Source organism: Haemorhous mexicanus, chromosome 3, assembly GCF_027477595.1.
Source record: "Haemorhous mexicanus isolate bHaeMex1 chromosome 3, bHaeMex1.pri, whole genome shotgun sequence".
Lineage (NCBI taxonomy): Eukaryota > Metazoa > Chordata > Aves > Passeriformes > Fringillidae > Haemorhous > Haemorhous mexicanus.
This window is the reverse complement of record NC_082343.1, coordinates 4,250,842-4,268,775: the sequence shown is the minus strand read 5'-3', so window position 1 is coordinate 4,268,775 and position 17,934 is coordinate 4,250,842. Positions and strand designations below refer to the sequence as shown.

At 40.6% G+C, this 17,934-nt stretch overlaps 1 protein-coding gene across 1 annotated transcript; it reads right to left on the bottom strand.

The window, feature by feature from the left end:
* Positions 1–2,388: 2,388 nt before the first annotated feature.
* PNPT1 (polyribonucleotide nucleotidyltransferase 1) lies at positions 2,389–17,530 on the bottom strand. Its single transcript, XM_059840545.1, has 29 exons — positions 17,325–17,530; positions 15,917–15,977; positions 15,531–15,605; positions 14,847–14,952; positions 14,484–14,533; positions 13,953–14,016; positions 13,820–13,867; positions 13,010–13,123; positions 12,607–12,793; positions 12,382–12,433; positions 11,630–11,687; positions 11,394–11,490; positions 11,196–11,298; positions 10,317–10,387; positions 9,664–9,700; positions 8,849–8,915; positions 8,657–8,746; positions 8,297–8,350; positions 8,086–8,192; positions 7,466–7,537; positions 7,306–7,369; positions 6,671–6,754; positions 6,128–6,211; positions 5,368–5,474; positions 5,227–5,282; positions 4,605–4,683; positions 4,195–4,242; positions 3,686–3,844; positions 2,389–2,995 (listed from the first exon to the last, which is right to left on the bottom strand). Exons 1-28 carry the CDS (start codon positions 17,513–17,515, stop codon positions 3,689–3,691), a joined length of 2,382 nt encoding a protein of 793 aa, XP_059696528.1. The 5' UTR covers positions 17,516–17,530; the 3' UTR covers positions 2,389–2,995; positions 3,686–3,688.
* Positions 17,531–17,934: the final 404 nt, after the last annotated feature.

Here is a 17,934-nt window from a genome sequence, read left to right as displayed (position 1 = left end):
TTTACTGGACTTTCCTCACAAGGTATTATAAACTGAGCATACTTCTGCCTTAGAGAAAGCTCAATAAACAGCAAACACAGAGAGGAACACAAACCCCAATAGCCACAGAGTATTTCTGCCTCAGGACATCTGCAGCTTGTGAACTCTCTCTTCCCTCTGCGCAACTTCTGTGCGTGCTTTTTGGCTCTTCTAACCAAATGCACAAAAATAAAAGCATGACTTGTACTCATGATTAAATGCAGCACTTCTCAGGATATATAAAACAGCAAGAAACCACAGCAGAGTATTTTGGAGCAAATTCTTATGGTGAATAGCTACAGAAAGGAGATATGTGAATTAGAATTGGCATGAAAAACTATTTCTCATGCTTCAGCTGGGAAAAAAAATCCATGATCTCTCCAGGCATGAACTCAATGACCTCTGTGGAAAAATATCACTCCAGAACACAGTGGGATTGCACTCACTCACATGTGGGGCTTCTCTTTGCCCAGAACAGCATCCAGAGGGTTGTAAAGCCCAGCATGACCCTGCCATCAGTACCCACAACCAGCAAGTCAATTCTGGGGGCTTTGCCTGGACAAGACACACAATACTTGCCCCAACAAATGTTACATACTGGATTTAAACCAGGCTAAGACCAGGAAAGCATTTGAGTTTCTGCTCTTTCAGACACACTGAATGCAAAGCAATGTTTTCCACGGTGGTGTTGCACCTGCCAGCAGCTCATCCTTCCCCATTACCAACATCAAGTTATCAGTGTTGAGAATTCTCTGCTCTTCATCAAAGCAAAGGATTTCATTAGGGTAGGCAGCAGACAGAGCAACTCACAAGTGTCACTACATGAGCAGCAGAGCTCCTTTTTTTTTCTTTTCCCAAGCAAGACAGGCAACTCATTCCTAAATCACTTAAAATTTCTTGGAGTGAAATTAAGAGACTGTATCATTCCCTCTGGCAGGTAATCCCAGAAGCACAATTAGGCCAGCTCTTATACTTTTATGATAGCACTTGTAATATTTATTGCTGGCATTTAAGGATACCCCAGCTCCTGACTCTTTGCACCTGCATGAAAACTTCAGACTTGTCAAAGAAAGGCACTTCTGGCCCTCCTGAGCTGCTGCAATGCTGCACCTGCCCAGCTTCACTCTCCAAGGCAATTTCTTCAGTGGCTCCATTTAAGACAGGTCATTACAGCAGCTAATTATGCTGAGCAGTAAGAAAGAAGAAATAATGTTTCAAACACGAAAAACCATCTGCTGCAAAAGGACTGAGCTTGTTCTCTCGACTCTCTGCACCCACCTGGTTTCTGATCATGGCTGATCCCACCTGAGAGCCGAGCTCCTCCTGCCACGGCCCCACACCGGCTGGAGCCCGGGATGTCCTTCCCTCCAGGAAGGGTCAGAGCAGCAACACTCACTCAACTCTTGGCTCCCATGGAGCTTCTCTCCTCAGGTAAGAGCTGCTTTCTGCTCCTCCCAGCCAGCTCCCCATGTGCTCTTTCCCCGCCCCTTCCCATAGGGCCTGAAGCTGGTTCCCGATGCAGAAAGTCAGGCTGACTGTACAGGTTCTGCCACAGCAACATTAAAGTCATTTTGCTCCTTTATCATCATCTACCAAACAGACAAAGCCCCAGCACTGCAGTAGCTGCTTTACTGAGAGCAGCTCCACAACACAGCCTCAGAAATTAGTGCACAATAAAGGGAGATAAACCTTGGAAACCCACTGAGATTGGCGAGGTCAATTTCTGGGAAGAGTTACCAGAACTGCCAATGTGTGAGGTTCTGTTCAGTGACTTTAACATTGACCTACATTATTTTATTCACACTATTCGTATGTAACAATCCTGTATCAGTCAACTGTCACAGTAAGAAGTGACATCTGAATCCTTACTAAGAAATAATAAGACAAAGCCCTCAAAGAGGAGGCAAATTGCCAAGGAAATACTTTCTAAACTTTTTTCAAATTTTAACCTTACATGATGAAAGAGACAACTACAGAGCGGCATACCAGTCATTTCCTTCTTCTTTAATACTTTAACTTAGAATAAAAAAAGGAGTAATTTTTACTGTACATTCCCACTTCTCCTCTCCCCAGTGCTTTGTTTTTTCTTCAGGTGGTTCAGAGCCCACCTGCCACCAGGTGGGAAGTTGATTTTCTTATTATTGTGTGCATACAAATTGTTGAACATCAGAAGGACCCTGTTTGATTTTCAAAGTCTGTACCTCACAGTAGAAAAACGAGTCATTCTCATGAGCCCCTGGGAAATGTTTTGAAGTCTAAAAGAGATCAGTGAACTCACTGATGCAACATAATTAATAGAAGGATTAAGACACTCCTAATGAGAGTGTTTTAAGGAAAGATTTATCACAGCAATTGTTCATTCTAAAAAAGTATTTTGATGTTAACATTTTAATTATGTATTTTAAAAGTCAGTGCTAATGAACTCAGATGATAAGGGGTGATGTTACAACCAAGTTCTGCTCAGATATTGTAGCAGGTCTGAAGATTTTGAGAGTGATGTATTAATCTAAACCAGCATCCATCATGTTAAAGGTGATACTTCCAAGTCTTTATGTCTTGCTCAACATTCTTGTACACTGAAAAGCCAGTAAAACTTTGGCCAAGTGTGACTCTTGACCAAGCATACAGGATAGTTCTTTCTCCCACAAAAGAGTTGTTCAGCTCTTACTTTTCATATTCACAGTTTTATTTTGAGTGGATAACTCAAAAGAGAATAACCTTTAGTACTGAAATATCTTCTCCACAGAATTCCATGTTCTTGTATTCCCATCTCAGCCTTGCTACACAAGATGAGGGCATTGCTTGTTCTTGGTTTTATTTTGAAGTTTTTAATCAATTTGAAGGCTTTGAAGTTCTACATCACCTTTAAGCATAGTGTCTATTTTATAAATATGATTCACTACCATCCACCTGCAGATTCTTGAGAAGGTTCTAGCAAAGGTCACTTGTACTTTCACCAACTATCACACCTTTTTTCCTGAAAGAGAGAAAACACTTTGTAACCAAGTCATTATATCAAGGTATGAGAATCAAACATGTTCCTTAAAACTCAGATTTTTTCAGTGCATTTCCCTTCTTTTTGTGCTGTCAATCATTCCTAGAAGACTGCCACAGATTGCCTTGAGTTCCCACTGGTGCACTGTGCATTTGCCAATCTTGCTATGTAACTGCTCCTGATTTTAACATCAGACACCTTCCTGCTCTAGCAGCTTTCTAAGAACAAGAAAGCCCACACAAATTTTGGGAAAAGTTGAGGCATGAGCCTTCTGACAGTCAAATACATGCTGGAAAGCTACTTCTAAGGAAGAGCTTTGGCCCTTTCATTAATTGACTGAAATCTTCTCCACTGTTGAGTTACTCAAGAAAGCAGCTTATCTTTTGTTCTCCTCCAATACCCTCCTTGGGTTTTTTTCTTTAAAAGGTAGAGAAAAAGGATGTTGGACATGAACAAGTAAGTTTGTTTTGGACAGAGGAGCCTGTCCAGACTGCCTGAAACTGTCAAGGCCATTTGAACCAATTTTATATATCAAATTTCCTACAGCTACAGTGTGTGAAGGGCCAGTTGTTAACTCCCAACAAACTCCAATACAAACCCAGACTGGCACAGTTCTTTAGCAGAGCTGTCAGTGCAGCCCTGAGTCAGCTGGAGCTGCTCTGCTGGCCTTACCTGTCACTGGGATGAGGTGGATGTCTGTGGAACAGCCCCTCCCAGGACAATGCTGTTTTTTTCTGTCAGGGTTTTCAGGGTGCTGCTGGCTGGGGACTGCAGGATTTTACGGGAAAGCCTCATTCTGCCATCAGTGGGATCACGGCCAAAGTATTTAACCTGGTAAGGAAACAAAGCAATCTCACACTGACCAACTTCAAGAGCTGGAAACAGCATTTTCCTTTAAAGACAGGGGGTTGGGTTTGAGTTTTTATCAGTTTGATGCTAGAAAAGCAATAAATAGGCATCCTTTAGCCTATATTGCTGTCAAATACTAGTGGTGCCTAGATAGCAAGAAGATAACATTAAATAAACATAACTTGAATGATCAGGCCTTTAACTAGCACAGAAAGGGAATCCAACATGGAAAAATATTTTCTTCATAAACACTAAATAAATAATTAACGCCCCCCAAATTTTAAATTACAAACACCATTTTATTAGCATTTTAATGTTAAAAAAATAATTACCTGAATTTCTTGTCCAACTTCTAATCCCAGGGCACTAGGGTGTTTAATCTAGAACACAGTGTTTTACAGGAATAAAATTATCAGAATTTGTTATAAAAATCCCTTCATTCAGGGGCTCTTCATGCTACACTTCAGCCCAGTGGCTCAGCACTACCTTAGGAACAACAGGTTTCTGAATATTACATGGAAAAGGGTATTGCAGAGCCAAAGGACTTGGTGTAAAAATTACTGCAGCAGATTCTTTGCAGCTTTAAGGACAGGGCAGGAAGAATTACAACAAAAAGGTGCTGCTAATGAACAGCTTTTAACATGGAAATGGACTATGGAACAACAGTAAGTGTGTTACAGCCATGCCAACTGGTTAAAATAAATCTAATTGCCCATTTTATAGCTGTTTAAGGATGGCTTACCTTTCTTTGATCCAGCTGTGAATTATGAAGTAATACTGGGGTCATGTTTGGGTACAGTTTTACCATCACTCCAGAATCTCTGCAGCAGGAAACAGCACAGTTATTTTAAAGGGCATCAAGAAAAGTCCACATTTCACTCTATATATGGTCCCCAAAGTAAACTTGTAAACTTCTCATAAACAACATTTTACTCATCCCCTCTTAAAAATCTTTTATCCACCATAACATGTCCACTCATTTTTCTTTAACTGAAAATGGATGAGAAGAATTTCTTATTTCAGTAATAGGTACCACCCAAAATGTAATTTTTACAAGACAAATATTGTGATGAAAAGTAGAAAGCCAATTCATATCATCATTTTCAGATTCAAAGATGAAAAAGGTCTTAACTTTTATAATTTAGAGACATTCTAAAAACGAAACAAACAGCAAAAAACCACCTCAGCTTTATCAGGAAACAAAGTATTTTCAGCAGAAAAAGTATCAGAAATGATGCAGATGCCAATATCTCCAGAATAAGTTTGGCACTCTTAAAAATCAATTATAATTTTACATCATTATTAGGTATCAGGAACACAGGTATGTAAATAAGTTAATTTCATCTCCAAAGCACATTTTATACCTTATTTCAGTAATTGTGGCTGTATAAATTGCCCCAAATTCCAAATTCACTTCTTGCTGTAGAAGAAAAAAAAAAGAAACCAGTAAGACACGAAGCCACAAAGAGCAAACTCTGGAGCTGAAGGCAGAAGTCTGAGCTCACATCATCCTTGCAGATCTCCCCAATGAATTCCCTGGCTTCGTGCATTGCCCCCGGCGTGGGGGCAAACACAGAGTATGTCTCCTCATCCAGCTGACTCACAGTCACACCTGGAAAAGGGGATTTGGGACAGCAGTCAGGGCACAGTGCAGACAATCACACTCAGAAAAGACTTGCTCAGAGCAGACTGGTTTTGCACACTCATTAAGACCTCAGACTTCTAATCATTATTTAATCTTGTTCAATTTAGGCCTTGAATAACTGCATGTGGCCACTACCTCCTTGCAAATACCTCAATAAACTTGGGGGCCATAAAAGAACACAAAATTATTTTTATAATCCTTTAAAGGCTGCAAAAAAACCCCAACAAACCCTGAATAAATGTTGAGGGTTATGAATCAATTTCCCAGATATTTTTAATAATACTTGTATTAACAGTTGAGGGAAATGAAAGTGTTTTGCAGCCAGAATGGTAAAATTCTTTGTCCTTCCAGAGTTCTGTGGCCAGACCAGACAGGCTTCCAACCAAAGGGAAATAGGATTTTTCCTCCTTTTCTCCACCCCAATTCCCTGAGAAGCATTAATCAAGTTCACCACAGCATTAAGGGTTTCAGGTCCAAAGCAGAGCATCTGCCTGTCATCTAGAGACACCAGAATTTTTTCATTTTCAGTTTGCACTGAGCATTGAAACAGCTCAACATGCAAGTCTGAAACAAAGGGAACACGTGAGGATAAATTATCATAGGAATCAAAAATGTCTCACCAGTCTGTGCTTGAAGTTTTTTCAAATTGTAAGCCCCAGGACCAATGAATCTTAATCTTTTTGATAATGGAACGTGGATAGTTTCTGAAAGAACATTTAGAAATCCTTTGAAGTGCTAAATATAATCATCTTGAAAGCTATCACACAAAAGGGCACATTCCTGGAGCTTTTAATCTCTTACAGCTACCTGTGGTATTTGCTGAACAGGGATGTAATTACAGGCAAGAACTGAAATAAATTAAGACAGAGCATACACCCTGATGACTGTAAATTACCTTAAGCCATAGTGATACTCTCATCCACATCAATTCTGATTTTGAGAGCTTCACATAACTTCACTTAAATTGTTTTCTGGAATAGGAGTGCTGCCTCACATGGCAATAACAATCCCCCCAAAATAACCAAAACCCCTCCACATATTATCCCCACGGGGCAAGGGCAAAAATATATAACAATCAATCAATTAAAAAAAAGGTATTTTAAGTGGAAGTTTATTGTTAAAAAGGTAATTATGAAAGCTATGAATTCACACAATAACATTACCTACAACTGGTCCACTCTCTTTTCTATTAGGTCTGGGTTTTGCCAGTGTTTGGTTCATAATTTGTAAAATCTCCCTCTTTGCAGCTAGAGGGAATAATAACAACAAAAAAAAATCAATAATTTTGTTTATGATTAAAATAAATATATGAAGTTTTTGTTATACAGTAGAAAAGCATTCCTTGTCAAAACCTGTCTCCTGCCTAGCTGGGAATGTCAGGCTGAAAGTTTTCCAACTCATTAAATCCTTATTAAACCACGTCGCTTCATTTTCTCATGTGCTTCAAGAATATTTTAGCTGCACATGTCAGAATACAGATGGCAGCAAGTTTCACTTGTAAATATAGCTGAATTTATGTGAAATGAGAGGAAGTTTGCTGTTATTTTTATAACATTATCCTGTTGAATTTAAACAAAGTCATGCAACGTGTGTTAGTCCAAATCATGCAATGGCTGAAGTTATTCTGAAGTTGGTTTGGAGCTTACTGATTAAGCCAAACCCATTTCATAAAGACAGGAGCTTGTTTTTTTCCACAACGAGAATGAAAAATGAATAGTTAATTGTTTAGTTTCATACAACTTAATTCTATTTATCATTTGATATAATGAAATGGGTGTAAATCCAAGAACAGACTTACCTGTAGCTTGCTGAATAGCTTCCACCACAATTTTTATTGGTATTCCTGGCAGCTTTAGATCAACCTGACATGAGAAGAATTAAGTGCCATCAACATGTCAGGAAAGCTCTTTTAATACTCTCTCAGAATTTCACTTGAAGAAAATTCCATGTCACAATACCTGCAGTGCTGTTATCCCTTTGTTGGTGCCTGCCATCTTGAAATCCATATCTCCATAGTAATCTTCAATGCCCTGCCACCACAGACAGACAAAAGCAAGTTGGAGTAATTTTCTCCACTCTACCAAAAGTACAGAAGAATTACTTTTGAGACTTCCAAGTTTTCTTCAGCTTTATTTTGCTGTTCAGGGTTAACTGTTAACTGCTCCTTTCTCTCCTTGGAAAGCAAGAGCTTTCGTGGACAAGTTTCTGATCTTGTGCTGCCAGTGGCTGCACATTTTCCTCCCCACTCCCTCTCCCAAGTGCTTGTTCTCCACCCAATATGTAGTGTCTTTCAGTAAATTACTCATCTTTTTCTCCCATGAAGAAAGACAAAATTAATTAGAAGGAGAAAACCTATAAATGCTTAAGTAACTAAAACCACAAAAAGTAAGAAACACAACTGAAAATTTCACACAAATTTTTCAAATTGAGGGAGCAATTTGGGAGATGAAACAGAATATGCAAGTGATTTTTCCAGAAGCGATGTTCCAGAATAGACTGGGTAGAAGGTTCCAGAAGAAGGCCACAAGAGGTATTTCTCAGCAGTGAGCAGCAACAAGAGGAATGTGAGGACACTCACCAGGATGTCTGTCAGCAAGCGATAGTCCTCGATATCCCCCTTGCCCTGACTGCACTTGGTAACGAGGCCTATGGCTACACCTGCCACTGCATTGGACACTGGAACTCCTAGGAGTGGCAAAAAAAATACATTTTAGAAGCCTTTGGTCATTTCCAGATCCTGTAACACATTATCCCATGCAGTTTATCCTTGTTGGTGCCTTATTTTGTACCTGCATCCATTAATGCTAAACTTCCACCGCATGCAGAAGCCATTGAGGAAGACCCTGGAATTGGAATACAGGAAAAAACCAGGGATTAAACATTGAAAAATGGGTCTCAGTACAAGTCAGAGTTGTTTTCCTCATCTTGTAGCATAAAAATGCCCCCAAATACCATTTTATTAAACCAAGAAAGGTCCATTCTTCATGAACATGCTTTTTATTTTAAAATATTTCAGGTAATAGTTTTAAGAACATTTAAACTGAAATCTATTATTTAGCATGCCTATAAATCAAGTTTGTCAAAACAAAGCTTTTTAAGAACCAAATGGAGTCTCCAGCACTAGGTTAGAAACAAGAAAATCCCAATACCATTGGATTCTAAGACTTCAGAAGTAACTCGGATTGTGAATGGGAAATCCTGGGGTATAACTGGTTTCAAAGCTCGTTCTGCCAGTGCACCTGTTTAAAAAAAAACCCACAACAACCACTAAGTGATCCATAAATAAAAATCAGATAAAATATTGGAACTTTCAGCATGGCATTTCTCTAGTCTGGACTTACCATGTCCAAGCTCTCTTCTGTTCAGCCCAGTAACTTTGCCAATCTCATTGGTTGCATAAGGTGGAAACTATGAAGCAAAAAAATGTGTACACAGAAAATTAACCTGCTTTTCTTTTCCATTTTAAAACATACACTTAGAAAAAACATCTTTGAAGTTTTGGTGCATCTCAAAGTAAATATGCATTAAAAATAAAATAATCAAACCACCACATGACTTCTGACAGTCACTTGGTTTGCAAACCAGGACCAGTTTAGGTAATGTTTAGTAAATGTTTTACTTCCACAAGACAAAAGAGAATAAAGCAGCAGCAAGGTAGCTAAGAGAGAACACAAGAAGCTTCCTCCAAAGAAACTTGTCAAACAACCTAGCAGAAATGTTATTTCTGTCAGAGATAATGGAACAAGATCTGCCTGTTGCCTGTAGGAAATACTTTGGGCAAGCTCCAAAGGCTGAGAGAGATCCAAGATATAAAAGCACTTATTTACTATTGCTGTGCCATATCAGCTGAACATATTAATAGTTTACTAAAAATAATAGCACAGGTTAATCCTGCTTTCAGTAAGAACCTGTTCTGAAGGAGCTCACCTAATGTTATGGCATTAAAAAGCCTGTATAAACTGGCAATTTACAAATTACCTACTGCTTTTCAGGAAACCAGCACTTCTGCTTATATAAATTCATGCATGAATTAGCATAAATACATTTTAGCAAATCTAATTTATAACCTTGGAAGTGATCAACTGCACCTTCAAAAGCAAGACATGGAGCCCTTCTGTCAATCATGCAGAAAGTTGTAACACAGGAGAAGTCTCACCTCATAATGCAGCATGAAGTTTTTATCTTTAATTCCACTATTAATTAAAAACAAGACCATGTCAAAACAGGAGCAACCCAACATGTGTTACACACAACAGGTAATTCAAACTAATATTGTTATGCTTACAAATGGACCCAGCCAAAACCAACAAATCAATACATTTGCTGATCACCCACAGTTACCAAAATTGGAGAATATGAACAAACTCTTCCAGGGAACAAAGATTTAACTACAGTAAAGCTGAGACATTAAAATGTAAAAGCTCCCACACTGGGATGAAATCACTGGGGTGACATCACTGAAATGTGGCTCTAAAAGGAACCAATTTCACTTCAGCAATGAAGTGTTCAAAGCACAAGGACCGGCTTGCTGCATCCCAATTAAAACTTTCCACAAATATTTTAAATATATAAACCAGACTGGATGTTCCCTTTAACACTCTCCAGTTTCAAATGTGGCCTATGGAATTAATGTCACCCTAACACAAACCCACTGCCACGATCTCTGGAGAACAGGCCACTTCAAAGTCTAATTTTACACATTTTTCAGTCCTTAGAAAGTATCTATGTGGAAGTTCAAGGGGATTTTATCAAATGTGCTTAAATGCTCACCCTCTTGTTACTACTGCCAAAGCACCAAGACATACATACCTCACTGCTGTGGAGATAACATCTGATTTTACACTGGATTCTAGAGAGTCAAATGTAACTGTGCACAGAACCTGAAATGAAAATGAGCTAAAATAAAAAATAAGCCCCTCTTAAACCCTTCCAGCCTTCACAAATGTTACTGTTTATGAAGAATCAAAAGGAGCGAGTTTAGCAGCACATGAGATGCCATCAGCTACCACTCATAGAACCTTTTTCTCTCCATCACACAAACTTACTCCTAATCTGTAAAGACCACACATTCTTACAAGCAGCCCCATTTAAAAATACTAATTTAATGCTCCTTAAGTAGGAGCCAAGAGCAGTTTGCTCCCTAAGAAACATTTAAGAGACAGGGCCAGCTGCAGCCACAATGTTGTTTGTGCCTGTTTCCCACATGGACTTGCAGTGGGTGTTATTTTTAGTGGGATAAGAGGGGACAACACTGAGGAGTAAATCACTGTCTGCAACTGCCACCCTAAATCAGTGCAATAAGAAGTCAAATCTATGGCTGACAGTCTTCTAGCAAAGGGAGCTATAAAAGTACAGAAGACCAAATCTCAAGGATGATCTTAATTCAATCCACCCAACAGCTGACACTTTTGGCAAAGAAGAGAAAAATATCCTCTCATTATTGCAATTTTTTGGGTAAAATTTCCCTATTTGGCTCAGGCTGCGTATGAAGCTGCTTTTAAAAGATTTCTCATGAGGTGCCCAATTTAGCAGTGCCCTACACATCAAAGTACTTCCCAACCTACACACCACTTCTGCTGATTGCTATTTAAATGTGAAGAACAAGGAAACCTGGCATTTAAATGAAAGACCCAAATCTCTCAGCTTTTGCTAGTTCATTGATCATTTGTGATGTTTAAGTGACACTACCTGTGTTTGACCTCTTTGAAACAAGGCTGATCCATGAAGCATTTTGAACATGTTCACTTCACATTTAATGTCTCTGAGGGAAGTCAAATCTCTCCCATCACACCTGAAGTGGCAAAGAGAGATGAAGAGATCAGTTAAACCACAGTCTTGGATTAAAAGCTGACAGAAATATTATCAGTAGGAGTTTGACACACCCACCTTCTATATTCATTTAGCACAAGATTTCTAAAAATATCCTTTGAAACCACATTGAAAGATTCCATGATTTCATAAGGCTCAGCCTCCGGAAACTTTTCTGGGTAGAGAAAAGAAATTGTTGGGAAATTAATTTTATAGAACTTTTACTAAAATAGCTTCCAACAAAGAGGATACTCTAACTCCAAGTAGTGCTACCTCCATTAAAGCATTCTCAAAATATTAATAAAAAAGAATACCTTTCAGCTGTTCTTCTGTTTCAAGCCTTATTTTGTTGATTGCCTCATCTCTTGAAATCTAGAACAGAGGATTTGCAACCAGTTAACTCTACAGGGCAGAACAACAACAGAGGTTTGGGGCTGTTTGATCTGCAAAAATTTAAGGAATAAGAAACAGAACAGGCACACAAATTAAAAAATGAGGTTGGAAGGGATCCTCAAGGGTTGTGTGATTCAACTTTTCTTGGCAAAAGCAGTCTAGACAAGATGGCCCAACACCCTCCCCATCTGAATCCTAAAAATGTCCCACACTGGGCAATCCACCACTTCCCAGGGCGGATTATCCCAGGGACTGATAATTTTTCCCAAGAAGAACATTGCCCTTGTGCTCAACCAGAATCTTTCAGGAGTGACCTGCACCCATCTCCCCTCATCCTTTCCATGAGACTCCTTGGGAAAAGGGAGTCTCCACCTCCACATAATACAAGCAAATATTCTGGTCAAATTAAGAACTTGGAGAAAAATTAATTATTATTATTACAAATAGATGCAGGGAAGGAGACAAGCTTAAATTACAGTAGCACTGAGGTTGGAAAAGACCCCTGAGATCATCAAGACCAACCTTGTCAACCAGACCATGGCGCATCCAGTCTTTCCTTAAAACACCTCCAGGGACAGAGCTTAAAGAGCTAAAAGCTTAAAGAACTCAATCCTCCTTCAGTTTCATTGTGATATTAATTCAAAAAATAATTCTATCACAATTGATTACTTACTTTATCATGGCTTGAATCTGTGAACACTGCATAGATCTTGTTAGAAGCAAGTCTTTAGGGAGAAAAGGGAGAAACTTTGAAAACACAGCTTAAAAACCACTTCTATAATGAGGGATTTTTTTTGGGGGGACTAAATATTTGAAAATTATTTAGTGAAATACCAGTCTGGTGAAAGCACCAGACTCACAAACATTCCTACATCTGCATTATTTGCTCTGAACTTACTTCTTTGCAAGTTCCACAATCTCTTCAGGAGCAAGAAATAATTTCTGGACAGTTCTCTTGACCACACCCCGCTCCTTCACCAGCTGCTGAATGCCCTGGATGATGTGCTGGGTCTGCTTCACCCCCACTTTGATGGCATGGCAGAAATCTTGCTGCAAGATGTTCTCAGCAGTTGCTTCCAACATAACTGGCAATGGAAAGATGATAATTCAGTGAATTCCTGTCTTATTGTTCAACAGCAACTTAACATCAAACTGCATAAAAATGAGGGAATCTACTTAACCAAAAGTTACCTATCACTGTTGTTTGCCCCTATTATTGTATAAAAATCCACATTTCAAAGAGAAGGAAAACAACTGCAAAGATTTCCAAGCCCTCAACAGACAACAATTAACTCACTTACCAACTTGATTTTGTGGAGCTCCAGCAACAACTAAATTTAGAGCACTAGAGGCCAGCTCTTTCCGAGTTGGATTGATAACAGTCTCTCCATCCACCAGCCCTACCCTCACTGCACCTGCAAAGAAACTCCACAAAGTCATTTCTTATTATCATAAGGAAGTTCTTTAAGGCATCACTTTACTTTGAAAAGCTACACAGCTAATAACAATAATTAAAGTTACAGACTAATTTTAAATATCAGCATGTTGACTGGATATTAAGAACAAATCCAGAAGACAAAATTGCCTATTTTGTCTTTATTTTGAGTACTATTACTGGGTAGGGCAAATCATGCCAGTATTACACACAATGGGAGTGTACTGGGAGTTTTTTGTCATTTCAGCACATGTTTTCTAGGGAAAAAAAGGCAGCTGAAAGGAAGACACTTGTTCAATATTCATTCTTGGGCAGATCTTTTCCCAGAAAATACTCACAATGAAATAAATCTCTTTTTGAGTCTCGTGAGGAAAAGCATTCTGAACCAGCTATTTTCCAAACAATGCTTTTCAATAAATATGGTTCTCTTGAGAGAAAATTAATTTATTGTTCTCTATAGTACACTATTTCTATATTGTATTTCCTCTCAAAAGTGCATTTAGTCCAGAAAAAATAATCTCTTGAAGTGCAACAATCTTATCCATCGTAAAATTATTTACAATGCTTGAAATTTCATGTTTAGATTCAGCTTCTACTTAAAAAAACAAAAGTGCCAGCTGTGGTCTAAATCTTCCGTTCCATTACAATCACCCATAATTTAAAAATGTTTACTTACCAATAGGACCATTCCAGGGGATATCAGACAAGGCAAGTGCTGCAGAAGCTGAAAGGAAGACAAAAATCTGGATGAGGAAAAAACTGCTCTCCTTAAATCCCACCAAAACACCAATTTCTCACAGCCTTCTTACCTCCATTAATTGCCAGAATATCAGGATCATTGACACCATCTACTGCTAAAAGATTACAAAGGATCTGGCATAAGATAAAAGACAATGAATAATTTTGACCTATACATTTTTATTAGCTATCAATACAAAGCTAAGGACAGTAAAAAACCCCAAGAATCTACACAAGTCTATGTTTCACAGGGAAATTATTTCAGGTATTTAAAATAGAAAGCTGACAATAAAGCCCCATTAATGGATAATACTATATCACATCATATATAAAATATTTACTATTAGCATCTTTCCTCTGTTGTACAGAGGAGATTTTAATTTTGTTCCTGCACCTTGACAACAAAACTTGGAAAATAGGATGTAATAATAAATAATTTAACACAAGGAGATGACAGACTAAAAAGCAACATTACACTTGTTTGTGAAGTGCAAACCCCTCCTTGATGTTAACAAAAATGTTTTTTCTTAAAACAGGGCCCAGATAATGAAATTTTCCTTGGCCATATCCAAGTTTTCCATTTGGAAGGTGGCATGACCTACCTGTGTATCATAAAAGTAGCCTGCTGGGAAGAGTGGTCTGATCGAGCGATCTGCAAAGGAAATAACAAACTCTTCCTAAGAATTCATAAGAAGTTGGTTTTCAGTAGTTCATACTCAGTTTGTCCTGCAATGATCCCACAAGAAACTGACAAAAAGGGGGTTAAAAAAAAAAAGGAGAGAGAAAAAGTAGAGAACCCAGAAATGTATTTAGCATGACATATATAACCTTAAAATATCAATCATATTGATAAATAAATTACATGTTTGTTTTCTGACAGCATTATAAATGGCTGTGTTTTCAAACACTCACAAGAAAATGACAACATTTTTAAAGTACATTGTAAATAAAATGTTTCAGCCTACCTATTACCCTACTTGTAAGAATTTCTTTATCAGTGGATCCAAGCTCTCTTCTTAGATAGTTTGTAGGAATTCTTCCTGCTGCAGCTGCTTTCTGCCTGTAGTCAACCTTCCAAAGAACATTCAGACATTATTAATGACAACTGATTATTTACTGCAGAGCCACAGAAACCCTCACAAGGGACCCTTGGGATCATCCAGCTCCAACGCCAATTATTTACTCCCCACCCTTAACAATCCCAGTCCTTTGAGCCTCACAATCCCACTGTGGTACTCCCATGCCCTCTGAACAGAGAGAAGCTGTGAGCAAGTGAGGTAAGAATTGTGTTTTCCTTCTTCTCTGCTTGTCTCACAGCTTCTCTCTGTTCAGAGGGCATGTGAATTCCACATCCCACCAGTTTTCCACACAAGCAAACCCCAACACCTGAGCTTGGATGGTGTGGCAAAGTCCACAAGGGCTTGGAAGAGAGCCTTGCTAAAGCCAAGGCAGGTAACACCCAGGGCTCATCCCTCACCCACACAGGGATCCTGGAGTTTATCATCAACTGCAATTCTCCAGTCCAGGGTCTGCCATCTACTCTTTGCACTCCCTACTCCCCCCAGCATCCTGAACTCCACTGTTTAAGGACTATGACTGCTAAGTTCATCACTGATTAGCTCAAAACTAATTCTGTCATTAGTACTTACCACTAATGGCATAAACTGAGAGGGAGAGGGCTTGGTTTTGCTGACTGCTGTGACCATCACTGCTGTGTCACCTAGCTGGTTTAAGAAAAATTGGTAAAACTGAAGTTACCTGAAAAGAAAATAACTCCTAATGTTCTAAACTTATTCATAAACCAGTCATTCTTAAGAATTATACTCTGCAGAAAACCACCACATAAATCTGCAGTTCATGCCCTGTTTTTGCTTTTCAAACTTAATATTTTCCTATAAAATACAGCTGTCCCTTCATTAGGGATAAAATTGCCACTTGAGGCTCTATATCCCACAGGCTCTGATGCCCAAACAATGACTTCCATGATTCAGGAATGTTGAAGCTGCACAAACTTTGACTATTTTTTGTTTTTTACCTGAACAACAGCAGATCCGTCTGCAAACTTTGCAAGTTTTCCAGAAGACAGCTCCATCTTTCTAAAGGAAAGAATGAACCTGTTATACGAGTTTCTAGTTAATTCATGTACATTCCCCAGCAATTTCTGCATTCATCTGTAGCCCCAACTGCACAGAATAAAGGTTGTGCTTCGCAGGAGATACAAAAATCCTCCTTAGATATAAAAACTGACACTCTTTGAGCAAAAGTGACCAAATCCACTTAAATTTCAAGTGTCTTGCTTCCTTTACCTTGAAGCAAAGCCTTTTAACTATCCCTAGGAGTTACAAAGGTGAATCATCACCTGTTCCAGCTGGGTTTTAGCCAGTGGAAAACACCCTCAAGGGTGAGGGGAGCTGCTTGCACACTTCCCAGAACAGCTGCAGAATATTCCATCCTTTGTGGCAGAGAATGGAGAACAACAAGGCAATGAGGACACCCTCAAGAGCAATATATAAAAATATGGATTATTTATTCCAAGGGTGTGCAGGGTGCTACTGCACAAGCCCAGCACACCCTCCTGACCTTCCATGCCATTATTTATACACAGAAATCCAGAGCTGGTCCCTTCCCAAGCAGAGCCCCTCTATTATGACTACTCAGTAATTTTTATACAAGTTATCCCAGGTAAATTGTTCACACGCTCAGGGGAAAATCTGAGCAAGGTCCTTATGACCTGCAGGTGTGATTTTTATTGTTACAATGAACACAATTCAACTACAGAGTAACAGGATGGTTTGGGTGGGGAGGGAGCCTGCAGATCATTGAGTTCCACCCCTCCGCTATCCCAGGTTGCTCCAAGCCCCATCCAACCTGGCTTTAAACACAGCCAGGGATGGGGCAGCCACAGCTTCTCTGTGCCAAGACCTCACAGGGAACATTCTTCCCCTAAAAGCCCATCTAAACTTACTGCCTTTCAATTTTAACCCATTCCCCCTTGTCCTGTCTCTGCATCTTTCTAGGCAGCCACCTTCAGCTCCTGGAAGGCCACAATTAGGCCACCTAAAAGCTTTTCTTCTCCCGGCTGAACAATCCCAATTCTCTCAGCCTCTCCTTGCCGGAGAGATCTCCACCCCTCTGATCAACTTGGCGGCCTGGAATGTTTTGCTAAGTTGGCAATGTACATATAGGCATCCATCAACTTCTTGATTTATTACATCCTTAGGGCTTCTCAGCTCCTGGATGGCCCTGACTCAGCCATGACAAGGCTGATCCCACTGCTCCGGGCTCCTTCCTTGCTTTCCAACACACCAAAATCCGACACCAAAGAACGTCCCGACTGAGGATAACCTCGACACATCCCGCATTTTGCACCAGTCTCCCCTCACATCTGCGTTACTCTCCAGCCGGGACAGCGCTCTGCCCTGTCGGCCCCCACACCCCCTCACCTGCCGCCCACCTCCACCGTCACGGCCCGCCCAGGCCCGGGCTTGGGCCCCGCCGCGGCACCTCGGGCACACACCCAGGGCAGGGCGGGGCGGCTCGGGGGCAGGAGCCGCCGCCACCGCGCCGCGGCCCCGCCGCCATCCCGGGACAGCGCGCCCAGCGCGGCGCGGCCGCAGCTCGTGGCGGCCGCCATAGCGCCGCCGGCAGGAAAGGGCGGCCGCGCGATTGGCTCGGGGCAGCGGCGCCGCGCAGTGAGAGCGGAGCGGATTGGCTGAGGCGCGGCCGCGCCGCTTTCGGTTCCGTACGGGCGCTACAGCGGCTGGGGAGGCTCAGGCAGCGCAGAGCGCGCGAGTGCGGCCGCTCCGCCACTCTCGAATCCTGAGGTAAAAAGCGGCAGAAAAACGTCCGTAGGCGGTGCCTGAGGCGGCCTTGGAGCCACCTCGAGGTGGAATCTGAGGAAAAGCTGCTCGAACGGGGGTTCGGAGCGAGGAAGGAGACACCGGCAGCGGGCTGCCGCCTCAGGAGTTCGGGAGGCGGCCGGAGGGTTGGTAACGTCACCGCCGAAAGGCCCCACCTGCCTGAGGGGCAGGCCCGGCGGCCGGATGGTTTCGT

Coding starts and splice junctions, on each gene's coding strand:
- PNPT1 (XM_059840545.1), bottom strand. CDS start 17,515: ATGGCGGCCGCCACGAGCTGCGGCCGCGCCGCGCTGGGCGCGCTGTCC. Junction 15,978..17,324: donor ACGGTGGAGGTGGGCGGCAG/GTGAGGGGGTGT, acceptor TCTTTCCTTTAG/AAAGATGGAGCTGTCTTCTG. Junction 15,606..15,916: donor ACGGATCTGCTGTTGTTCAG/GTAAAAAACAAA, acceptor TTCTTAAACCAG/CTAGGTGACACAGCAGTGAT.